The 27,272-nt window shown below is 43.0% G+C and overlaps 2 protein-coding genes across 7 annotated transcripts in view; both read left to right on the top strand.

The window, feature by feature from the left end:
- Positions 1-27,272, top strand: part of LOC112459981 (homeobox protein homothorax) — a 376,700-nt gene that overhangs the window by 120,722 nt on the left and 228,706 nt on the right. The gene's annotated exons all lie outside the window — the stretch shown is intronic.
- On the top strand, positions 952-2,342 carry LOC112459983. Its single transcript, XM_025024379.1, has 2 exons — positions 952-1,338; positions 1,950-2,342. The coding sequence occupies exons 1-2, from the start codon at positions 1,272-1,274 to the stop codon at positions 2,288-2,290; spliced, it is 408 nt and encodes a 135-aa protein (XP_024880147.1). The 5' UTR covers positions 952-1,271; the 3' UTR covers positions 2,291-2,342.

The following is a 27,272-nucleotide window of genomic DNA, read 5'->3' on the forward strand; positions in this document are numbered from 1 at the left end:
CTCCGTGGTGGCGCACCGGTATTCAACGCTACGGCATGTTAATACCGTTAATAAAAAAAGACGTCGTATTGTTGTAGAAATAATAGCATTCCCGTTTTTCTCAAGACAAAAAGTGCACGATCAATCCTGTTCCTGATTTCAGCGTTTCGTGCATGAAGCAAAAAGATAAGTGAAGTAAAAAAAAAAAAGTTTCCATTAAATTCTCGAAACGATTGAATTTCTTTGCGGAACAGACAAAATAAAATAAAAATAGAAAACGAGGCGGAGAGGAAGGTTCGCGAACAACGACGAGAAGACGATTTTTTTCTTCTTTGCCTCTACCATTGCCGAACAGACTTCATTCTTAGTTTACAAGCATGTGGTCTACAAAGAGGTTGCCACGTTGTTAAAATAACCGCAGAGCCCGAGACCCGCGACTCACGAAGGCGTACGCTCGTTCGCGCGGCGCGAGTGTGTGTGTATGTGCGTGTGTACGTGTGTGATTTTGTTGGGTGCACGAGCGAAGGCGCACGCATGCACGCGCATGCAGATACGCACGCACGAGCGTATGTAGTGTAGGTCCGCATCGGTACGGAAGAAAGCTGGCACGGGCAAGGCAAGGCTTCGACTGGGGAGATGCATCTTTACTTCGTGACAACGCCGAAGTGGCGGTCACCTTCCGTATAGTCGGCTCTAGCCCCGAAGAAGGCATTTCTTCGAGTCGTAAAATCGCGAGCGCTAAAACACGCGTAAATCGTCACCAATTGCAGATTTACTGTTATTTCAATCGACCACGCCGTGAGCGCGAGTATCGCTGATCTGATTTTCCGGTGCGTTCCGTGATGATACTTATGAAATATGTTGTATAATGTGAGCGCGTTTTTTTTAAATATCTAAGCGTACACACACACACACCCAGAGAAATGATTTATTACATTCAAATAAATAAGTACATTAGAACATTATTTATTTGAATATAATATAATTTTATTTGTGCGAACAAAATTTTTATTAGATTGTGACTATGAGAGCTACTTGGTGCAACTAAATAATTTTATTTATGTATAGCTGTGCCATATAAAGAAATATTCTTTTGGTTTGAATAAACGCGATATTCAAAATTAAAAATATAAATAAGTATTTCTTTTGGTCAAATAGATCAAATCAAGTTGCGCTTGCTAATAGATGTAGCTGGCTGCGTCGCGCGCGCCCGTCACTTATTTTGTTTCTCGTCCTGTATAGACGTGTGCAGTGTGCAGTGCGTTTTGTCGAAAATTATTGTAACAGTGAAGATGGATCATGAGATGGTGACATTCTTACAAAATTCAGGCTTGGAGAGCTACATAGAAATTTTCACAAGTATATTCTAAATTCTAAAATGCACGAAACTTATATATGTGAGATGTGACGAATGACCGGCGCCCTATTATCACCTTTCACTAAGAATAACTTTTACAGTTATTCTATCATAATGGGTTATTAATCGTTTATAGTAAAAAATGTATGTCGGTCCTTCTTTCGCTTAGGGCCAATTTCTTCACCGTTGGATAACTCTATCCTTCGGTTAACCTCACTCTTCACTCTTTCTAACCTCACTCTTTCTAACTGCCCCCTTAGAAAAAGATGAAGAGTGAGGTTAACCGAAGGATAGGGTTATTCGATGGTGAAGAAATTGGCCATTAGAGAAAGCTCGTACAATGTATCGATGATCAATGTATATGACGAATGCGAAACTTTTCGTCATCTCGTGTCTTTGATCTTATTCAAATAAACAAACATTTTTATCAAATGAGAGGGCATGTGTGGTTCAAATAAATTCTATTAAAATGAAATAAATTTTTTTATTTTTATAAAATTTATTTGAATAAAATCAGTTTTCTCGAGTGTTCCGTCGTTTCGATGTCGTTTCAGTTTTAGGAAATGTATCATCATCAGTTTCAATAATAATGTTTTTATAATTGCGATTGCAGAAAACAAAATTGATGAAGAATTCGTTGCTATTAAATGGATCGATTATAACGGGCGATTGTATAAAGCAGGGAAATGTGTTGTACGCACAGATACACACGACGATTTGCCACATTTCGGATTAGTGACAGCTATATTCGTAAAGCAGGAGACAGTATTGCTTTCATATCAAAATATACGCACCCTCGGTTTTGACGAACACTGCCATTCATATGTTGTTGAACCTAATGAAGTTGATGTTCAGAATCGATATATTAATGTCAATAATTTGCCAGATTCAACACCTTTATATTTGCGCAAAATGAATGAGAAGCATTATATTACTGTTCCTTATGCCGCATAATTAAAAAAAACTTCGATTTGTTATTAAATTAACTATATGTATAAAACTGTAATTGCATACTTTTATACCATATATACATATACTATGTATATTTTATACTTTGTTTATTTTAAAAATTGTATTTTTTTAGTTTTAATTAAAATAAACAAATTTTAAGCAATTTTGTGTTTTATTTAATTTTTGTATAAAATCAGAAAGCAATAGGCCTATATATATGAAAAAAAATCAAATATATATTTTATTTAAAAATATATTTTATTTAAAGAAAAAAATATTGTTGCTACAAATAAATATTTTATTAGATACTAAGAAAGTCATTAAGTTGACATTAAATATGTGAACTCTTAGTATCTAATAAAATATTTATTTATAGCAACAAACATGTAGCCAAATAAATAAATAAGCTTGAAATTAATAAAATGCTATTAGGCCGATATATAAATAAAAGAATTTATTAGTCTGAACAAAATTTTATTTGTTCTGAATAAATCTTTTCTCTGGGTGCACACACACACACACAGAAATTTTCTTAATGTTTATTTTTACATTATTTATTTAATTTTTCTAAAAATAAAGGATGAAATATTTGGAGAGCTCGGTAAAATAAATATCCAAAAATAGAAGAATAAAACTGGTAGAAGTAACCGCGTGCACTGTATGATAATTAAAAAGCAACTATTAGTATACATCCTTTTTCAGATATATAGCAGGATATATAGCACCTTGCGGAAGTGTTTTAGTTTTTTTATTTCTCGTTGAGCGGTTATTTGGTCGAAGCGAGAACCACTGTGACCACTGCCGTCACCACGGCGGCGGTGGAACGTTAACGTAAGAAACTTTTCGAAAACCACAAAGTACGGCCGTAAAGGAGGGCCGCGTGCGCGAACGTCACGCGTTTTACGGAGGAGTCGAGGAGCGGACGAGTGAAAAAGGCGCCCCCCTGATTCTCACGAAACGCGAGGGAGGAGGACGGAGATGTGAGGAACCTTCGCAACGTTCCTCCGCAACCCGAACCTCGGCAACGCGGTTACAGGCGGACTGATATTTTTTGTCGGTGGTCTCTCGTCGACTTTGCCGTCCTCGACGTGACTTTTATTGCTTGTACGGTGTAAACGCGGTCCCGTCAAGAGTGCAGGAAGGAACGTGGCTTTATCTCGTTAAGATCTTACGGTTAAATTCGAACGAGTTAACTTAACGAGTCGATACACCATCTGGACTACTGTTTTACTAGACTTAAACTAGAAGAAGTCGCTATGATAGACATTTTTTTGTGATTTTCGCTGTTTCCAGGATCAATCATAGATTCGTTGTACTGTTCAAGATGCTGTATATTAATAGCGAGTCATGTTGGAGATATCAATACGAAGAATTTAGCGAGGAGAGTGATGGTACATCAATAAGTGAATTAAAACAAATTTCACAAACGAGCAATTTAATATTTTCCTGGAACGCGCGGTAGTTCTTAATTTATTTCGGTACTGAGGACGGCGTAGGTTGGTATCGAGCGTGACGCGAATGAGGAAAGCGCCCAATCGATTACTCGTTACAACGTGGAGCTACCGCGAAACGAAGAGGTAGGCGAGGCCGCGCGCGAAGAGGAGTGCCCCTAGATTCGGTAATAATGAAAACTCACCGACGTGTATGATTGAAATCGCGGGACATCGCGGCGAAATAACTGTTGGGACAGGGAAAAAATGACAGGCGATGCAACGAAGGGGTGTTGGCGTTATGCCGCGGACACACTATTATGCATGCCCGATTACGTCACACGAAATCGCCTGGCTGGTGCTTTTCATTTTTTCCGGCAGTCCCGCCGTTGCCCCGTAATAAAATATAATTACGCCCGATAGCCAGGCATTTAGCGGACCGTTATTATTTCTTCATCGCGCCGCGGCGAAACTGACTGCTAACTCGAGTACCTACCTGCGGTAGCATCGTGAAATTACGCTTGCCGAAAGAACCGAGGTGAATCGAGTTTCGCGCACGAACAGGCGTATGTAAAGTTAACGCGAAATATTTTTCCTATGCGAAAGTTTTTTTTATGACGGAAACAACTATCCGGACGTAGCCTTTCAGTTTACATCTCGTTAGATTTCATGATTATAGTAATACGAGCCGAAATTACTGTAATATCACGAACAAATGTAGATCGAGCGAAAATATGAATGTATTCGGAATGTATTCATATTAATCACCTGCACTGTTTTATCTAATGCAATATTGCAAGAAGGTATCATGATATCCGTCACGGCTCGTTTCTTTCGATTGTATCTATATAATTATTGTCTTGCTGATAAAACCACAGGTTTTAATCTGCATGAGATTGTTAACTAATAAAAGCGAGTACGATAATATACTGAATTCAACAATATACTGAATTCGAAACGTGTCGCGTTACATAAGACGATTTAATCGATCCTAATCCAGAAGTATTGGAGAATGGCGTGGGAAACAAGTCCTTCGAGAAACCCTTTGTGTAATTTGAGTAGGAAATGGCACCTCGTAGAATAAACTCATATGCTTCTGTTGTTAAGTATTATATAATATATAACGTGTAGCTTTCTATAGCTTGTAGAATATTTAAAATTATTTTTAATGTTTTATTTATTATTTAATAAAATTGTGATTCAAAATTAGATATATAAAAGATAAAATATATCGATAAGTATATGACTTGAGTAATTATCTAAAAAGTTCTAGGAAACTTCTTTATGTCTTGTTCTTCATCTCTATTTTTTAAATAAATAAATGTATTTCTAATAAATTTTATTTTTTCGCAACCGACGGGAACGTCAGATATCTGCTATACATTTCGGGGGAGAAGAACAGAAAGCGTCGAGTGCGAGAAAAGGAAACCCACGGACACACCTGTACGTGTACAATAAATTTGCTACTTTTTGATAGAAGCTTTAGCATCGGCTGAGACCGAAATAAAAGTTGGGGGACTCCGCATCCGGATGACTCTTGACGGATCCCTGCAACGATCCGTCACATGCAGATACCATTCTATGCCTAGCCCTACGTTGTCCCTTATGCATAGTACGCGTGGATCTCGATACACAATGAGCGGGGGGGAAGAACCACCCAGTTGGTTCTGGCCCTGCCGCTGCCACGCATCGCCGCTCGCTTTAGAACGAGGACCTGCTCCTTCCTTTCTGTCTTCCTCTCCCCCTTTGCTGTCCCCCCTCCTCCTTTTTTATATTCCCTCCTCCGCGTCCTTTTTTTTTCTTCGCGAACGGTGGTGAATGGTTCCAGTCGGGCGGATTTTCGGGGGAGACGCGTCGCTGCGACAGAACTCGTAGGGGGATGGCGGCGATTCTGTCGGCCGTCTGCAACACGTTGCATTGTGTCACTTCTTCATTCATTCCTGATTTTGCGGCCGACTTGCGTAGCGAATTTACGAAAACCATGACCCCCCCGCGCAGACTGTCCGTTTTCCTCCTTTTCGCTCACTTAGATCGCGCGCGTTCTTCGTCGCTCTTTTCATATTCACCCTCTTCGTTGTGCAACTCTGTCGTCGTTTCGAGGGAACGTTTGTCCATCTGTGAAAATCCTCGCGTGATGATTACGCGACCGATGTCACGCAAGGTTGTTCTTCGCCGCCCTTTAATGACACGTCTGTTAACGTCATCGGCGATGTAACTATCAGACGTGCAGGATCGTCGTTGAATTTTGCCCGCTTTCTGTCTTTCGCATCAATGTCGCATGTGTGCTGATGACACTGTCACTTTAAACTCGATAATAATTTCCTATTCGATCGATGAAACACTTCATTAAAAGATTACGGAATGATAAGTATAATTATGCTTTTATATAATTAAAAATACGGGAATATGTAAACATAATCTTATAAACTGATTTACTTGATTAATTAGAAAATATGTCTTTTTGGACATTTTCTCCGATAATGATATTAATTATATAGATAATTATAACGGAGTAGTTTTCACAGTGTTGAAGATCTTTGATATACATGCATCGATTGATTAGTTTATCGTTCGGCCAAATGGAGGAAATTTTATATCTAATAATAGAAGTTCTCTCTCTCTCTCTCTCGCGCGCGCGCGCAAATATTCGACAGTGTTTGTTGTACCATGCGATTGAGCGCGAGTGATCTCTTCTGATTCAGCCTACCCTGAGAAAACAAACTGTGAATCTGGTTCGGGTTCACTGTCAAGTGGGGGAGAGAGAGAGACCCCCTTGATCCTGAAGGGGACAACGCGGGGTCACAGCAGTTTGTGATTGGGTCTATTGAGGGTTTTCAAGTGCGTCGACGATCCTGCTTCTCTTCCGATCGTGGGAGAGTGCCGGAAAGTCCTGGATACTCAGGTACTTCTCGATGTCGTCGCATTGAATAGAGCACAGTAGATATCAGCAGAAAAAATGGAATAAATGTACCAGAGACTATAAACTAAATTTTTTTATTTATAGATTATTAAAAAATGACAGTTAAAAGAGCCTTAAACATATCTTCTGTCATCTGATTCTCAATTTCTTTCAGTTGTATTTACTCAATATATTGTAATCTCTTATCGTGTCAATTGAGTATTTTAGGTTGTTGAAACCTGGGAAAAGATACTTTAGCTATCTTAAAAGATTACTCGAGTCTCGTAGACTTCATTAAGTCAGAAGAATCAAGTGTTCGTTGAATCCCGGCTCGAGATTTTACTGATGCGAACATTTATCTCGAACATGATACCGCATTAAAATTTGAGCCTATCTCTCCAAGAATCAGCGTAAACGCACGCTCGCTGCTCCGAATAAATTTAGCTCATATTTACTGTTAGGCGTTTTCTCACGCGGGATTGGATGGCTTTCGTGTGAAACGTTCTTTTAATTACGCTACTTCACTACCATGCCCGAATCGACTGAGAAGATCTGACGTATTGAGAGAATCGGGTATTAAGATCGACTTCAATGATATTAGAGTCATTGTATCAGTGTAATTTAGCAAGCAAACAGACTATAAAAGAAAAATCTTCAACGAATCGAAAAATAAACTTTGGAGATTTTTTGATAAAAAATTTCAAGCTGTATTCCAATAATATATATATTTTTTTAAATTTACGGATCTAATGTCGATTGCATTCAGGACATTTTACGCCTTTGAGAGAGCGCAACCCTCTCGACATCACTTCTCAGTTCCGTGCTCTAACGATAAGAATGAAACGCTGGGCGTACAATGAAGGTGTCGTTGCAGGAAATTATACAGCAGTTATAAGAGTCTCTCTCTTTCTCACTCTCTCATTCTCTGCTCTCTTTTCTCTTCTATCTTCTCTCTCTTCTCTCTTCTCTCTTTCTCTAACCGCGAGCAATTGTCTCTTAGGCCGGTATTGTCTTCTCCAAGTCATCCTTTGCCCCTCGTCTTCTCTCTATCTGTCTCTCCCATTCTTTCTCTCTTCCTCTCTCTCTCTCTCTCTCTCTCTCTCTTTCCGCGAGGCCTAACGAACCGCTTGTCTGACACCGCGCCGCACAATGAGAGATCTAATCGCGGGTGAAGTACTTAATATCTTAAGGTCGGACGAGACCGACGCTAGGGTTGCCGGGTGTACGGAGACGACGTTGCCCGGGCGCTTGCTATACGCCGCGCCGCAAAGAGACTTCACGGATACGAAGGTGGAAATGGAATGGTGTACTATGGAATGGTGGGCGTGAGTTCGAGAGTCGGAGAGGGTTGAGCGGCTGGCTCCTTGGTTACTGGGTTGAATCCCCGTGTCACGATATCTGATGAAGAGGACGCCTCCGGGTGACAGCCACTCGCCCGCAGGACTTTGGGATAGACGTGAAGTTGCAGGTGTTAGGTACTTTCCCGAGATACAGCCGACGTATACCTCGTGACCTTGATTCGCAAGGCTACGTTATCCTCGAGAATATGGAAGCTACCGATCCGAAACTGACTGTCTATCAGGATAATAGCGAAATTTGTCGTAGCATAGAGAAGCATCCTTGATATCCTTCATAGATCCTTCAGATAGAATGTTTAACTCAAAAATTATGTAAAAACAAGATGAGTTATTTAATAATGATTTATAAATTTTGAAAATTAAGTTACTTATATATTACAAAATGCGGTGCAATAAAATTGTATCGTTAAATGGATATTTTTTTTTACTTATTAATTGCTCACGCACTTTTACTATTTTATTCTTTTCGTCGAGGATTTGATCGATTCAACGGACTAGCGTCGCGTTTTCTCGAAAGCAGATGCATATTCGTGGAAGAAACGAGAGGAGGAGGAGGAGGAGGAGGTAGATCGTCTCCCCGAAAGGAGTATACGCGCGTGGACAGAGGGAATCGGACGGGGAAAGAGGGATGGGACGAAAGAGCGGTTTCGTCGAGTTCGTCCGCAGCGTACACCTGCCGCTTCGCAAATGAATCCTTTGTCTCTACTCGCCGAGTCATTAGGCGTGCAGCCGAGGGCAGCCGCGGTTTTAACTAGTTGGCTAACCGAAAGTAATAAAAAGCAAAATAGCGAGAGTAAAACAAACCGTATGCGATGTACGGCACCGGTAACGACGGTCCCGCGGCGTCCTGTACTGGTATAATCGAAATTACCCCCTCGGGGGCCCACGCGAATGGTCGCTCCTGGAACGTCCTTTTAATTTGACTATACAACTGACATAGCGCTATTAAACGCTCTGCATGAATTCGCCGTCAACCGCCATCAAATTTGGGAGAAAACTCTAAACCTTGCGCATATTAAATATAAAGATTGTCGAGTGTTACAAATTTTATTTCGAATCAGTTTAAAATAAATTTATTTTTAAAGAAAAGCTATAATAATCACATACAAAGTAAAAATATTTGCTTTCTAACGATTGGAAGAGCTAGTAAAATAGATGGAGATGAGTGAAGAGGATTAATTTTTAATATCAAGTAATCTTGAGAGCTTATTCACCCATTGTTATTTCTACGTGTCGTACATTGTTCGACGTTCAGCACTGCCGCCGCTGTTAGCGGATCCGAAAGCCTCTTTCGACTCTCTGAGCGGAAAATTCGAGCGGCTTTTCCCACCCTCATCATTCGTTATCGCCCCTAGCCCAGTGGAGGAGGCATTTCCTGTAAGAAGCGAGGTCGTTTCGGCGAAATAACCGTTTGTACTCCGGCTCGTGTGCCTAATACCATAACCATAACGATACGCCACGGCAAGAGCTACGATGCGAGAAACGGACGAGGGGGACGGAGAAGAGACAGGACTCATGATAGAGTGGATTTGAGAGAAACCGCGTCTCGGAAGGGTGGCATTCGGTCTCGCTTATGCAAAGTTTTTCGTCAGTTTTCGGTTGTTCTCCTCTCCTCGCCTCTACGGACATGTATCTGCCGTCCCTCGGTTCACCCTTCCGTCTCGCGTCGCGGAGCGACGTACGATTTGCAATTCAACACGGTCTTCGCGCGCGTATGAAAAGCGCACCAAGAGTCCTGCAGCTTGTCTATACGATGCGTACGCGGGAACGCTCCTCTGACGGAGCGTTACGCGCTGGCACGGGAGAGAGACGCCGTATAATGAATAATAATCGCATATAGTGTCGCATCCTGCGAGGAGTCTGCGTCAGAGCCTCTGCCGCCCCCTTCGCGAGACGGCCGTCGCGACGCCCCCATTGTGCGTTGGATCCATCGGCGGCCCTCTTCGCAATTTCTTCTCCTTCTTTTTGATCTCCTGGCTCGCTTTTATTACCTTCTTTTTTAATATGCTCCCTGGCATGGAGACACCTACCGCGACGGTATGAAATTGAAGCTTAAATATTCTATGGAGTGTCGCGAGGCTGTACGAGCCTGCTTTTTGATACAGTTATATGAAACGTCGTTATGAGGACGAACAGCGAACTTTATATTACCGCGGTGAGATCTCTCCTCCCATAGCGCGACGCAATCTTCGACTTATCAACCCCGGAAATGGCGAGTCGCTCTTACTGGGATTATTGTGACGAAGATGCTTCGCGATTGGAACCGATGTCACGCGAGATTTTAGTCGATGCTCCTTTTTCCGCAAAGATGGGGCAATTATGTGACAAGAATATGTAAAAGTCTGTTAATGTACGTATTACATGTTAATCGACAACATCGTTTAAAAATTAAAAGATTGCATCGACGGAAACGGATAGACACCCGATAGAATCCCTTTTCATTCATCGATTCTGTTTACACGGGACTCGGCATCGAGTAATTTTTTTATTTCCGACGTAGCGAAGGCGCGGAGGACCACCTCCTTTCCTCGTGCCGCCATTTGTTTTTATCAGCGGTTCCCGTGGGACGTTAACAGCCACCTGCCGAGCGCGTTGCGGCCACGTTTTTCTTTCCTGCCTGTGCGCTCTTTCTTCTCTTTCCTGCTCCTCTTCCTTCTACATCCAGTATCTGGAAGACACTATGCGGCTTACCCCAGTCCTCGGGGGAATGACGCCAGAACGGAGAGACACGTCCTGAAAGTCTTTTTCCATCGCGGGATGGTGGCAGTAGGGTGCCGGTGACGGCACGCGTGTCACACGCGCCCGTGTTGCGCACATTATGATTATATTATTTTTCCTCGTCTCTCTTCGCGATTCGCATTTATTATTTACGCCTATGCTCCGTCTTCAATCTACTTATATTTAATGTGTTCTATTTGATCGCATTTGTTCGAAATGTTATTTTGTTTCTTAATTGTAAATGGGTCAATTATTCTTCGCTCGACTAATGTCTATTTCTCGACCAAATGTATATAGATTAACTTTAATCTCGGTTTAATTCACTTTTTATCTTCATCTAATTCTAAGAATTAGAAACACAAGTTAAATCAAGATTAAACTTAATCTACATTGGTAGAAATGATGGACATAACTCTACAATAAGTCAGAATTAAAAGAAAATCTGTGGCATTATTGGAGAACTATTGGAGTATTTGCAAATAATATTTTGTATTTTAACCGTAACTATACCTACTTTTATGTTAAGGCAGCTTGGCGCATGGTCTGATTATCCTTTTCCATGCTTCACGAAAGAGGCCTCGAGAAGACCGTAGGAGGGAACCAGTTCAAACATTTTTACGACGTGTCATAATTACAGGATTCCATGCGGCGGGCTTTGCCTCGCGGTTTAACTACTGCTATTTTTGCGTAACGTCGCTCGCGTCAGCTTGCGATCATCTTACATTGTATCAGTCACTATTTCATGTAATTAATTATATCTTAATCGTAGAAATTCAGATTTCAAAATTATACGCATATTTCACAATGACAAATAAAGTTTGGATAAAATATTTATAAATAAATACATGAACAAATCAATGCCAATATACTCAACTCTGAAATTAGACATATTTTTTTAATGCATTAAGGACCGGTTGTTCCAACCTAGTTGGTAAACTAACTAATAGTTAAATCATATATATGTTTTTGTTTATCCTTTACATTAGACAAAGATAGACGTATGATTTAACTGTTAGTTGGCTTACCAACAGGTTGGAACAACCGGCCCTAAGCATTTATAAATTTATTTTTATTATGCATCGATATACTAATATATATATTTTTATATATTATATTTATTTTTTTATATCTTGTACTATATAGAATCATCAGTATGTTAAAAGTTCATTTTACAAAAATTTTGCGGAGGAGTATAGGCGTAGAAATTTACATCTTGGAAGCCTGCCGACGAATTACCGCGCGAACGGCAGTCGGTGAGCGCTGGCGGCAGTTGCCGGGAAATTAAAATCCTTCGTAAAGTCTTCTAGAAGCGATAGAGAGATCTCGTGCCACGCGGAAAAAAAAGGAGAAGAGTAACGGTAGAACGAGTAGGTGGTAAGGGGGCCAGGGGGACTGTGTAGTCGGGGTCCATTAGGAAACCCCCAGGGCAAGGGAGAAGATCGAGCTGGAAGGAAAGAGAAAAGGCCGGGGAGGTGAGCAGAGAGGACGAAAAGAGAGCGAGAAAGGTTGGCGGGGAGAGACGATGAGGGGGTGGAACAGAGAGAGGAGCGCCGGTACCCTCTATCTCGAGAAGTGTCACCGATGATGAATAGTTGGCATGAACAAAAAGAATGCTAACCGCGTCCCCGCCGCTCGACGACCTAAAGCTCCCTCCCGCTCCTCCATCGCAACCCCGTCCTCTCCTGGAGGCTCCCCCGAACAGCAGAACCTGAGCAGCCAGTTCTTCCGGCTCCCACGTCGATTTTCCACGAACCAAAGAGAGAATCGAAAGGCAAGGGACCGAGCGAGGACGATACCATCTTAATTAAAAGTTGCCAATTCATTTCGCCCGTCGTTTCCACCCCGTGAACTCGGGCCGCTATAGAGACAACGGGGGTACGAGCGGGTACCCAAAGCTAGATGTGGGGGAAGGAAAGGGGCTGCTTTTCCTTTTGTCTTACCGTCGTGTCACTCTGTGAAAGCCGCGAACCTGGGGGAGGATGAGAAAAAAGTTGAGAGAGCCCGAGATAATAATAAGAAGTTCGTCCGAGAAGGAAATTAAGTAAAACGGCCTCGTAGGACAGCCAGGCACAACCCCTGGCGCAATGTTCCCCCCCTTTAAACGCCTTTGCTTCTCTTTATTTGCGTAAATGTGTAATTCTTTCACACTTCGCTCGACTGGCATTTCAAGAAGCTCGCACGACATTAGAACTCTTCTTCAGCTATAAATGTTTTTGAATAAGACATTTAAAAAATAGCACAACTTGCGCCATACTTTAACATTTATATTCAGTACGGGACAACTGATGTAATTCAGTTATAACAATTTTAACTCGACCGCGAATTATTAACGATCTCTTGAATTGCGAAATGAATAGTGAATGATGACTCGAGCAAATAGCATTGCCCAATGGCTTGAAAATGCATTTCGTTAACGCGTCGCAGTGGCGGGGAGCGGGATTGCGCGAAGCAAGGGCGTCCTCGTAACAAAACGTACCCCCTTAACACGCTCTGAGCTGCCATCGAATGCTAATTGCTCCATTCATGAAGTTGAAGACGTAAACCGGCTATCGGCGAAACCGCAAAGGGCGGCGGCGATTTGCCACGGTTTATGCCGCGAACGAACAATACTGCCGCACAGTGGCGCGTAAATAATTAAGAAATGGCCCTCCGGACCTCTTGGCCTCTCTCTCTTTCTCTCTTTGTCCGCTATCTTGCCTCTATTCTCTTGTTTTTTTTCTTTCTCTTTTTCCTTCGCCGCCCGACCGCGGGCCGGCGACGAGTTTTACCTGCTCTAATTACAAATTTTTCGCCGATGCCGGGCGCGCGGCCGCAGGTAATTTAGTCCCCAATTTATATAAAATATCTCGCGGCTAATGAAGCAATTTGAGGCTGTCTACGGTGATAACGTATGGAGTCTGCAGGTTGCTCCGATGTAATGGAGAAGAGACGAAGTAGATGAGAGGGATGCGGGAGGAAAGGAGAGAAAGCGTGATGCTGGGAACAGAGGGGGAGATGGGGAGAAAGAGAGAGAGAGAGTTTACTTACAGAGGTACTCCATTACCGCGGGTGGCATTAACTTTCCCGTTGTGCCGTATTTCCTTCGCTAGAAGGAAATCTGAAGTCTATTCGCAGTCACCTGATCTCTATCGCTAGAAAAGTCGCCGCCTGAGCTTCCTTCAGCCGTGCGTATCTACACAATATATTTCAAACGCACAGTCGTTAATAAGATAGAATAAGCTTGATAAATAAATGTTAAAATTTAAAGTGGATACAAAAAAATGTTGGCATACTACATGTGTGTGTCCCATGAATGACGTAATAACTTTTCAATTGGGCTGGTTCGTGTGGATACGATCGCGATCCGATTTGCACGGCTAATTTAACGAAACAGCACGATCGTTATTTAGCGATACAAGAATGTTTCATGGACTATCAGATTGCGAGTCCGATAAGAAATCGTGACGGTGAAAATGATAATGAGCTCGTTCTTGCTGCGCATGAATTTCATGTTAAAGAAGGAGAGGCGGATCACCGTTAACGTCTAACAACGTCCAAGAGAGATACGTGTAGAAATCGTTCGAGAGATAAGTTTATAATTCCGAAATGGTTACGCGTCACCGATGTTGTTTAACTTCTCACATTACGCACGTTCGTGTCCATAAAATTAACAAATTAACATACGGAATCTTTTTTTTATCGCGACAGACTTATTCGAGTTTTATCAATTGTCTCAATATTTTGCTTAATCATAGCATAAAGTAGTCGTTTCTCAGATCTTAAAAATCACACATTATATATCTCTCTTCGTTACGTCAATATACATTTTCTCCTCATTGACGTAACGAAGCGATGCGTGATATGAGACGCGGTCAAATTGCTATTCAATGAGATACGTAAATCCGATGCGATTTATAGGATGAGTCATCAAAGTGAGATTAACGTCTCGCGCGGACAAGGCATCGGTTATTTGTATACCGTCTTGGCTAAATGAAGTAGTTATATTATCGACGTAACAATGCACGAGCATTATCGTCCGATGCAAATGAAACGTGTGTCTAACGAGATATACCGGTTGCATCGCCGCTGGAATATTTTATTGTAAGATCTTGTCGGGCTTATGTATGTTACAAAGTGGGAAAATATGACATTTACGACGTTCGGTGCCGATGTAATTTGTAATTTATAATTCGCGCGCGGTGTGCTGCCCATAGAAAGGCCAATTACGAAGTCGGCCAGATAATCGAATAATGCGTTCTTCGTCAGCGGTTATCGGCGGTTCTATCGCGCCAATTAAATATTCCCGTATTTACATTCGGACTGGCGAATTATGAATTCCGACTCGTTCGGTATGCATAATCGCGCGGCACTTTTATTAGCGTCGCGCGCGATAGATAATTCTGTCATTTTGCCATCGTGAATATTTAAATGCGGAGGCTCTCTATGCGTATTCACATCGCGTCGTTAAATTGCAATTACGTCGCAAACGCGCGAACGGCACCGGCACCGGCGCGGCGCGATAGCAGCATCGTTCCAGGCATTCCCTTGAAGAAAATCTAGCCGACCGCTAAAGGCGGAAGTATGTTCGCAAAAGGCGAGGAGAGTGACCGTTAGGCGCGTAGAACGCAAAAACTGTTGAAGGTGTCATCGTGTCGCAGAAACGTCTTATTTTATCGCAAAACCCCGTGTATTAATAAGGTAGAGTTGCGTGAAAAGATATGTCGAGAGTGTATCCTCTCACGCGGTATGATGTATCCCGTTTTGACCGCGCCGTAACTTCTGCAGTCGCGTCACAGGATTTGCCGAGAGAAGAGAACCGATCCCATAAACCTCGGGCTCGAAGATCCTCCGACTGTCGTGCTCCTTGGGGTCGACGAGATATCGCGACGTTATAGGGACATAGTACGCGGATAAGTGCGGTTACGTCAGCGCGGCTAAAGCGTCCGCTCGTAAAGCCGATCCCTGTATAATTTTCAATCGCTCTACGGATTTGACGACCTCGTCACGGTTTCGTTGCCATTCCATCCACCTCTCTCTCTCTCTTTCTCTCTCTCTCTCTCTCTCTCTCTCTCTCTCGTTTTCTCTCGTTTTCTCTTTTTCATTCTCGGCGAGAGCGGCACGATCGAGAAGGGCTGCTGCCTTCCTCATTCACCTTCCTCGGTGCGCCGTTCCCTCTCGCTGTTGAACAAGAGATGGGAGAGGTCTCGAGATAAGGGCGGAATGACGAGGTCGCAACGACCGGTAAAAAGGTGATCTCTCCCGGATAATACCGAAGGAGCTCGGGACCGAAGGCGAAAAAGAGAGCCTGCCTCCCCCGGGCGTCAGGAAAACATCGGCGAATGTCTGCAGAGGCCGTAAAAAGACAATACCGTTCTCACACCACGATAGAGTCTTGCCACCAAGTACCATTACCGATGGCGTATCACGGTTCCTATAGACGTACACGCGAGGTGGTTCGAATGTGGGCGCGTGTCTATGGGACGTCTTTCCTTTCTTCTCCTTGATTTCGTCACATCTGTGGAATCATCCCTCCGACGGGACGCTTCCTCGCGCATCTCCGCGATCTAGTGCTCTCTATTCGATGCGTCAAACTGGGAGGAAGAGTATAAACGCGATACCCGCCGTTGCTCTTTCCCGTCGCTAGCCCGAGGATTGAATTTTATAGCGGAGTCCTTTATTAGCCGCGCTTTTACGCACGCTATTGCGTCCCCTCTTCCGTTGATAGGTCGCCGCTCGCTTGCGCGGAGCGTAAAAAAACAAAAGTTAACGAGCGTGTAATTTATAATTTTACTTGCCCTTTGTTTCAGGTAAGTGCAGACTTCTCGATCGCTCCGCGAGCACCGCGACTTCTGGGGACAGTGAGTAACCGTCAATTGATTTTTATCCGTAAGCTACATATTAATATCCGTTGAATTAAGAGAAAGGGAAAAATGAAAAATGATTGTATAGGTGTATTCGTTGACTTTTGCATTTAAATTCGCTCGCTCATGCGCTTTCTCCTTACGATTTAACGACGATCGGAAATGAAAAGAGAGTTGGAAGAGAGGGTGAAGATTTTCCTTCGAAATTTCTTAGCGGCGGCAGCACCCCGCTCATAAGGGGCTCGTCGTGTTTAACTTCTCCGCGTATCCATCGATTTCATTAGCCGATAACTAGCGCGCGACTTGGATGCATACGAAATCATGGGCGCGTTATCGAGGGGATGGATTTGTGAGGGTGCTGCCGAATACAAGAGGCGATACATTAACGGCGCGTAATGACTTCGGTCGGTCGCGATTTCGAGGGCGGTAGGTCGCTATCCAGATAAAAAGAACATTAGTCACCCGGTATCGTTGTAATTACATTGCGTCTGCCAGAGCCGTCTTCTCCAGTTCGATAATTATAGCGTTGCATAATTGAGTATCTCATATTATGTGCGCACGAAGTGCATCCAAGCATCTGTTAGGGAAATTTACTATAATCTTAAATATACAGATAGTATCTCTCAAATATGCAGTCTCGAGTATGCGATTAACGAGACGTTCTGTATATTAAACGTATTGAAACGTAAATTATCGTGACATAATCATAAGATCGTATCGCACACGCATTAGTTTTTTGTTAGTCGAATCAATTGCACGTCTCACGGGTACAAAGCCACTTAATCCTTGCCTCTGACAACGTCAGCGCCTTTGTCGCTATTATCCCATGACGGATTCCTCGGAGATTTATCGAGCATCATCCGGCACGAGCCGTGGGTGTGCGTATTTAAATATTATCGGCGCCGCAGTTGTGGCCAGGTGTCTCCGTCGAGATGCATTTCGCCGCGTAATTGATTCTACCCACACACGGGACGCTTCCCGACGAAGGCCAGATATCATACAAGAAGAAGTAGCGACTTACGCGAATCCGGCAGGCAGCGTGTTCGTTACCAGCGAGCAAATCGTTCATCTGTTCCCACGTTCTTTCTTCCTTCCGAACAGATCTTTGCGTGCTTCCTGAAACGCGTAGGACGTTCACGCGACGCTGACGCGACTGTCTACGTGCGTACTCTGTCTTTTCAATAGGGTTGCTTCTCCCTTTTGCGTCTTATGTATTTTGATCGTTTTTGTGATGAATTAATTTATTTGCTTTAATCAGCAATTTGATACGTTGAAATATTTATGATAGGAATCATGCTCGTCTATTGATTTCCTATGATATTAAGGAATTCATATCGATTGGATAATTCGAACCAAAGTGCTATAATTGATCTGACCGCTGTACAACGTCGATACAATAGCGATTCCGTTAATTCCGTTGGACAGTTTATTAAGACATAGTAGAGAAACAGGGTGTAGACATAACTAAGTGAGATTGTGCTCTCGTCTCGTTGCGAGGGCCGCTGGTATAGCGAGTCTTCGGGAACGGAACGAGTTGACGTCTCATTCAGCTTCGCAAAGTTTAATTAGACCGATCATACACGCATCCAAAGGTAGAACTTTGCCGCATAGTGTTTCGCGATACGTGAACTGCCGATGCCTTTCTCTTTCTTCGAACGCTGAATATACAGGACGATAAATCATCATGAATTTATGCGTCTGGGCAGAGAATCAAACTAAAGATACATATATCTTGAGTTTCCCCTCGTAACGGACTAATGCCGATCGCGAGTCATTCGTGTTGATTTAATTGGTTGCACGTTCGATGTAATTAGTTGTCAATTTATAGTCCTTTCTTATAGATGACAAGATAAATACTTTGTATTGTCGTATCTGTATAAGATCAGCTTGATACCTAATGTTAGATATCTGTTATTATAATCCATGGAGGATCCATTTTTACGTTTGTTTCATGTGATATTGAATTCTAAAGTCTGACAATTATGATTTTCATGAATAGTTAAAGTTTTATGTATATACTACCTTATGCTTTAGGCGGAAAAAAATAATACCACGTTGCACAAGAATTATTTTAGCGCTAGATTAAAAAAAGCAGTGGTATTGCGACACGGTATTAGCTTCCGTCACTCGCTCGATAGACCATGGCAAGATATAAAAAAAGAGAGGGAATAGGGTACTAAGAACAGTAGTACGATACGTTACTAGCAATGCACATACATCAAGCTTGCCGGCTAATCTGATTCCCCTAACAATGTGCACGTGACGGAATCTTCTTACATCCCTCTCGCGTCTCCCATCATCCGTTGGACTCTCTTTTCTTTCTTCTCTTCTCTCTTCACTCTCTTCTCCTTCTCACTCTTTCACACGTATCTCGACCACCACCATGACCGATGTCGGTGGTGAATTGCCGGATATATAGATTTTGGATTTGGGCCCCCGCACCGCAAGGCAATCTGAGCGCAAACCCACGTAATCTCGCGCTAATAACCGCGATTTATCCTTCCCCCGCCGTCCATGACTTCCCCACGAATCCGAGTGATCGAGGCGCCGATTAGAGAATTCGCTTACCTCGCCTCGCCCGTTTGGAAGAAGTGTTGGGAAAAGATGGACGATATTATTTGCGACGTCAATTCGCGAAAATTGCTTTCCTCCGGGCCAATTTCGCGCGTTAAATTGAAGGCGCGTCTGAATTAAAATACACACACACAGTTCCCTTTCAACTCGAGCGCGCGACAAGCCGTGATATTATCTGGATTCATTCACCGCGACGAAGTCATTCTCACGGAAACTCTCACGCTATATCGATAGCGCCCACCCGACTTCCCGAAAAACATCTTTTTTTTGCGTTCAGGAGGGCTTACTCCCGGTGTAAACAGTAGATTAGATTATGGTACCATAATCTTGCGGTTGCGCGAGAACAGGAAACTGTTGCGCCTACATCCTTCCCCACGAGAGTGAGAAAAAGGAAGCAGTGACACGAACGGGGAAAGAACGTAGGATCAACGAGGTATCTTTATTGTCTCCGCTTGGTGCTTGGGCGTAAAAGAGAGTCTTTCATTAACAGGATCTGCTCACCCGAGCCAAGGTGAATCAACCTGCAGTCTGTGTGCATCCCTCTTTCTTTCTCTCTTACGCGTAGCTCTCTCCCTACGTCGCCGTAGGAGCCAGTGCGTGTTGGAGATAACGCCTTGGGATATGGTCAGGTACAAATATTTGAGCGAGTAACTGGCTTCGTGTTTGCCCTGTTAGCTGCGCTCTTCGTCGTCGTCGTCGTCGTTGTCGTCGTCATCTTCCGTGCCTTTTGTGTGTATACAGCGTTGGACGTGCGTACACATGGGATGATAGTACCGCCGTGAAGCGCACGCGTGTGGGAGCCGGCCGGCGTGTGTAATATGTGGATAATGTTGATGGCTGGACGTGTGGATTCGTCTGCTTGTAGTGTCTAGCCATACGCCATTAAAAAGGTAAACGCCTCTTTACGGATCGTGCTGCAACGTTGGAGCAACGATAACGAGAACGATCGCTTTGTACCTCTGTCATTGATAGATAACATTAGGCATTCTCAAGCGTAACATTTGTTCGGGATCTTTACGATGGGATAATAGAGTCGATTATGCGAGAAGCACCATTATTCGTAGCACTTCTCAGCTCTCTCTCTCATTCGTTTCTCGGGTTAGTTCATTATATTGATCGATTGTTCTTTCGAATACAATTTAAACATATTTTTTTTACGATTCGGTGTTTCGTGACGAATTGAAACATAGGGGACGATGAGAAAGAATAACAATAACACGAAGAATAACTTTACCTCAGTTTGGTTAGCAAACATCGATCGATGGTTTCAAGCTCGGTTTACGCCTGTCACTTGACGGCCGTCCATGTCCGAGCGAATACTCGTAATAATTCCCGTTTAATGCCGATGGCGAAAGACGGTGAGGGCCGGCCGTGATGCCCGATCGTCACGATGTGTCGATCGTAACGCTTCCACCGACCTCGAAACAGAATGTCGTTGAGGGATACACGGTTGGATCAGACGGAGACAGGTGCGGCAGAGAAATGACGGGAGATACTCGTCCCGGTAGTGAAAAGTTTCGAGCCAATAATGTGAGTAGGTCCCGTCTTCTTGAGGACCGAACAAATATGTTCAAACACGCTCGAGCGGCAGACGGGGACACTCGTGCAAGCAACAAACCTTCTCCAGTAGTATCCTAATCCAACAGCTTCTGTCGAGGCTCCGATGCCAAGTGCTCTTCATATCGTGTCTCGTGCCTTCGCTCTCGCTTAGAAAAGAATTGGAAAGAACGGCGATTTCGTACATTCGTAAACAGTCCTCGGATTTTCACGTGGGCGACGCCTTCGTAAGAAGTGTTTATAAGGAGACTTTTACGGGGCCCGCGTGACTTCACATTTCGCTCACGTTTCGACGATGACGCGAATCGATTGATAATTAAAACTATCTCTCGCGAGTATTTCGTTTATCGCGCGCATCGTGTATGCGTCTCTTCCTGAGGCGCGCTGCGATAATAATTAAGGATCCTCGGCGGACCGTAATATACGTACACGTGAGACATATCGAGGCGAGAATAATTTTCGCCGTCTCGGCGATAAGAACCGGTTACCAGCGGCGTAATCGTGCTAATGCAATATTGACGTCGTTTTACGCGGCACGAGATCCATGTAAAAATGTAATACATTGAATTCGGCCGTGCAATTGCAACATTAAATATTATCGTTAGGTTGATCATTCGAGTTTTTGACATTTGTGTAAGCTTCAAAACGCGAAAATACAACATTTTACCTTTAAAAATTTTATCGTAATTATAAAAAATTAATAATAATAAAAGTAACTGAAAATATCGTAGAAATCGTAGAACAAAATCGCTTCACGTGACTTTTAATTATTTGTAGAATCTTGAATATAATAGAGATTTCAAATGTCAGTTTGCGTAGTAAACATGCAACATGTAACATTTTCGCTACTGACAGTTGCATGAAGATTTGTCCGAAATCGAAGCGTTCGAGGATCCTTCACCGCTTACGCCAGTGTTGGTCGCACATATCGTCCTCTTACCGTTACGTTCACCTGGACAGACACAGTGTGAGAGAAGAAGGGGGGAGGTAGGGGGCGGAAAGAGAGAATCATCGTGCCGTTGCTGCTGCTAGCGCTCGTTATCGCTCGCAGGTTCATGCCAACGGACAGTTAAGACCGAAGTTCGCTGGACACTCAACGCTATAAATTCGTACAAAATGAAGACAGAAAGAAAGTGTGTGTGTATGTGTATGCGAAATGATACGACGTGGTTAAACGGAGAGGTGTGCCGGAACCGACCTACCTTTTAACGTTTTCTCGCATCCACCCTCGCGTGAAAACACGCACGCTGACCATTATGAGGGTGGAAACACCTCGGAATCATCAAAGGCAACAATCGCCTCGCGATATTGCGTTCCGTCACGGACGTGGTCCCTGGATTAGCTTTATTTCATCATCATCGAATGACACATTTATTATTTTCTTCATCAATTTCATGATTCAATGTTTACGTACATTGTATAATTTTACATTTGTATGGCACACTTCTTTAATTAATAGAAGAATTTGTTTGCACATATACTAATATTTATCTACCACTCTGTTCTATATCTTTTATGATTTACGGGCCTTTCCCAAGGACAAATTCACTCCTTGGGAGTGCCTGGTTATCGTCCACTCTATCTGCAGTACTGAAGCATTCCACTGTCCTTGTTCAATCAGCATCACGTGTATTCTTACGCATGAAGTATGCGAATCTTCGATGAAAATTCTGTTTTTTCTGTTGTCACATTCTTGACGAGTTATTTTACTTTTTTGAAGACAGTCTGTCAAAATAGCAGTTGTTGTAAAAGGCAAAGCTTGTAAATGATTTTAATATTTTATTATAAGAATGATTTCATCTGATTGAGATCAATTTTGGAAAAATGCATATCCTAATCTTTAATTTTTTATGAATCTTATTTCTTGTTTATTTCCATTCTAAAGCTTTTTCTCGATTAGATTATTACGTTAGACATTCCTGAATTGTAATTGACTTCTGCAATTTCAATTTTCTTCATTATCTATCGCGTGTCTCATACATCAAATTTAACTGTGGTTAAAAGAAAGAGAACGAATCGATATTGAGCGATAACGGTTATCAGAAGCAACGGCAAATGCGAGGAGTAACGTATCGCGGATATAGAATAGCGATGTGCCATACTCTTATAAGAATTAAAGAGTAAAAGAAAAAAAACGGAAGGAAGGAAGGAAGGCGCAAAAGACAGCGCAGCATGAGAGGCAAAGTCTCGAAGGTGTAACCGCAGCCACGCCCCAATTAGGTTCTCCAGACGGTTTACGGCTGTAGCTGGGTTGGTATTTATGATGAGAATGTCCGCACCTGTGGTGACACTCGCCACCGAGCCACCAGCAACCCCTCCTGGAGCAGAGAGCGCGAGAGTGTTTTATGGCGCGCAGATAGCCTCACGCACACCTTCCCGGGCATTAGCTACAGTCAGGTGATATATGACGCGTATATTGCTCTTGGTGAACGGCGAACTGCCGCGAGCCACTCTATCCCTACGCGATCCTATATCCACGTCGTCCCTTATTTCCAGATGCCCGGGCCCTCCCGCCTTGGAAACTTTTCAGGATGGCGAGCGGAGACGCGCGCTGGTCGTTTTGGATTCTGGTCGAGAAGCCGCTCGACTATCTTCCTCCCTTCTTTTTCCCACACACACACACACACACACACATACACACACACACACACACACATACACACACATACACACACATACACACGCATACACACATGTTTAAAACATTCTTATACTCTCTTGCTATTTTTAATACATAATTACTTTTCCAACTATCTTAAGATTGAATTTTCAGAACGTATAATCAAACTTTAAACGAGAAATTAAAAGTAAAAAGTCCCTGTGGGGTGATAGTCTTCATTTGATACCATTAGTTCATTTTGTTTTATATATTAGCTACTTAAAAAAAGAAAACGGTTATATATTTAGTATCTCTATAGCGCGAATCAGGATTGTAACGTCGACTTATGCGCGAGCGGCAAAGTGACTTCGCGCATTAAGTATCTGTCTGTCACTGTCAAAGCTGCATCCTACACCACCGCCCTTACACGGCATTTCCGAGGGATGCCACTCGCGGTAGGAACCAATGAGCGTCCCGGATCGAAATTGGCGGCGGCTGCCGCACGGCGAAGCGCGACATCGGTAGCCCCTTCGTCACGTAAAGACGTACAAAACGCGGCTGTACCGCTCACTTAGTCCCAGTCGGAGGCGTTCTCGCGCGATAAACATCGACGTACCTCCCGCTGCTGCATCGAGCGACGTTTAAATGCACGAGAAGACGAGTTCTTGTCGTCGTCCTACGCTCCTTCCGCATGAGAGCGCATCTAATGATCGGAGTAATAGTCGCACCGTGTTCATGTTTTTTACAACAGTCGCGACACGACAAGCATTTAAGGCTGATTATAATAATCAATCTTAATTACTTTTATATAACTTCAACGTATTGTACTTATGTAAGACTTCGAACAATATAGTGACATGAATTAAATTTTTTTTATAACGTTTTGAGAGATGTTTTGTAAAAGTGCAGTGTAAAATATAGCCACTTTGCTGTACAAATAGAAAATTTAATTTTTATGTTGTACAAGTTAGAAAATCACGAGAGAGATTCTGATATTTTTAATATACCATAAACTTTAAGGCAAAGCGGAAAGGAACTCTTGCATTCGCATGAAATGGAATCGATATCTGAAGGAAATTAGCCGGCGCGCTTCGCGTTAGTAGGCGATGAATCACGCGTGCTTCTGTCACGGAGGGTGCCGCGGTGGCTACAAGTTACAATTCGATTTCTCGAAATCGACGAAGGTGGGGCTGCGACGTGGAAGTCTTCGCGCGGCCGAACGCCGGGAGGAGAAGGAAGAAAGCGGTGAAGAAGAGCCTCGAGTCTCTCGACTCGACTTGGCTCTCCATCCGCTTCCGCGGGGCATCAGCTCGCTATACGAGCTTTAATCGCATTCGAATGCAATGTTGCGGAAAATTTCATTTGAGCGAGGCACGAGGGAGCGAGCGAGCGGGATGGGGTGAGAGGGACCCGGGGGGGGGCATGCTCGGGAGAGTGGATCCCGCTGTGACTTTGTCTCGACTTTGCGGACCCCCAGCCGGGTCCTCCACTCGCCGTTCCGCCACGACACATTTGCATATCCACCGCTCGTCCGCAAATGCAATCGTGGCACCGAGCGCGTCACGATGATCGAATCTTTTTACGACGTTGCGAATCGTGGCATTATGATAGCGCGACGCTTGAGCCCGAATGTAATTGATAAGTCATCGGCCATCGAGAGTCGTTCATCGAGAGTATGCCCGGATTTTGCTTTAAGTGCGGGCACGTACTGAAATTAACCGTTATCGATTTACCGAGGGATTTCTCGCTATAAAGGTATACATTTTTCAATCGTTTCGCAGATATTTTGTAATTTATCTTTGCTATTTTAACGCAATATATAATATGTTGAAAGTTACAAATGAATTTTTTTGGTTAATGCGCATTTTCACGATTCAAAAGGGATTTATCGCTGAAATCTCAGTATTTCTCTTTGAAATATAAATTCTTCAACAACGCGGTCTATCAAAATGATGACTATATATATGCAAGCGCATATCGTTACTGAAGCACTAACGTCGTTTTATCGCTGCTACAAACCGTCGCGTTCGCTTACGGGAAGATTCATCCTTCACACTTTTAAACATGAATCTACGAAGCTCTGGATCTGGACATGACGACAATCCCGGCGACGGGTCGTGAACGGTGAGGAGAAGCGAGAGTGGGTTGGGTCGACATTTACATTTACAACGAGACTGATTGAATCTTGATTGAAAATCCACTTAATTAAGGACGTGCGCCATTATGTTTATTGCCCAGTGAAGCGAGCAAACCGTGCGTGGTCGTCGGCGATTGCAGGGGAGAGTCCCGAATGTTTGGCAAATGCAGGACACGGCCAATCGTCTGTGCTGTACTAAGGATCAATGCGTCGAATAATTCGATCCGGTGATACACATTTCCGTCAGCTGTATCGATTTAAATTAATTTTGTAAAGCAATTAATTATTGTGTGCACTGATTTTTCCAGGACAGCAGGTAGCCTTATACCAAGTAACGATACAGCATTAGATTCAAGATTTATATAAGAATTCGAAAAGTGATTGTGAGGAAAAGTCTTTTCAAAGAAGTGCTTGTGATATTTTTGTGCAACATTTTTAAAACAGCTCAAATTTTGATTTCAAAATTTTCAATTCACACGAGATTATACTGGCCAAAAATACATTTAAGATTTGGAAAAAAAGAATTATTATTGAGATTCTGAATTTCCACCGTTGCTTAATACAGATTCTTAATGACTTGTAAGTGACATTGAATTAAAGTAGTATTAAAAGCAGAATACGAAACATACATCTCTGATTGTGAGAAACATACGTCTTCAATGAATAAAATTGTAGTCGTAAAGAAGATAAATGTTATCGCATCTTTAGGGAGAAAAATAAAATATCGATTCAATGGTATTGTCCGATACAAAGTGTACGGCTCACCGTTATTTTGCGATCGGCAGATTCGATCGATTTTGCCTTTCTGCAATTTGCAAGATCGCTCCTCATACTCACTCGCTCAGAGTCGCTCGATGCGCTTGGTAAAAAAATCGCTCGTTAATTGGGATCAAGACGTAACCCTTTGAGCACGAGGACGTACAGGGACACGGGTACAGTAGTTATACCAGTACCCCACAGGTATCTTAGGTACTCGTACACGTGAGCGACATGTATATACAAATACACGTCAGTGCATACACATACGTACACACGTCCAGCAACTGTGCGCCGCGCGAAATAACAAACGGTGTGCGAGCCTAATTAATTACTTGTCTGCTAATTACTGTAATTATATGTTGCCACACCCTGCCTGAATCCTCTCGATTGTTCTCACCACTTCAACGAGCTCTCAATCTAAGCGGAAAAGATTCTATGACGAGACGGACAGATTTTTTTATGCTTTCACGATAATTATATCGAAGTTATATTCGTTGTTACATATCTGGTTGTTTCTCCAATATTTTCTTTTTCTCTTTCGTTTTCAATTTTCATTCATGCACCTGTAGAAGAAACCTCAGATTTATCGTCGTCGCAGCTTTTCGTCGCAGACAGCGATAATTATTGTGCGGCACACCGCCGCGGTGGCACACCTCGGTACGTCCAAATAGACGAGACCGAAACAATGACATCAGTCGGCGGGACCGTTGATAGTCGGTCGGTTTTCGCGGGGTTCACGAAATTGCTTCATCGCACATCGCGGTTGGCAAGAAATATGACAACAGACTGGGACAGATCATCGAAATAAAAGATCGAGGGCAATCATCCGAACGACAGGTGGAATTTGCAAAAATTTATCGTCTCCAGAATTACGAGAGAGATTCTATGCGTTCTGATATCTGAGGATCGACGGAAAAGAGCGTTGCGAAGAAACACAACGATTTCCTTCCTTAATCACCGATTAATTCTCGCTGACGAATTATAAAGACTCAACCGTACAATCGTTGCGTTTGTGCGTCTATTTTCATCAATTACGAATTCTTTCTTTTTTCATTTTTTCTTTCCGATTGTATTAGGTAAAGCATTCAAGTTACAACAGGTAGACTTTCAACCT

The sequence above is a fragment of the Temnothorax curvispinosus genome, unplaced genomic scaffold (genome assembly GCF_003070985.1).
Source record: "Temnothorax curvispinosus isolate PA1 unplaced genomic scaffold, ASM307098v1 QBEX01010285.1, whole genome shotgun sequence".
NCBI lineage: Eukaryota > Metazoa > Arthropoda > Insecta > Hymenoptera > Formicidae > Temnothorax > Temnothorax curvispinosus.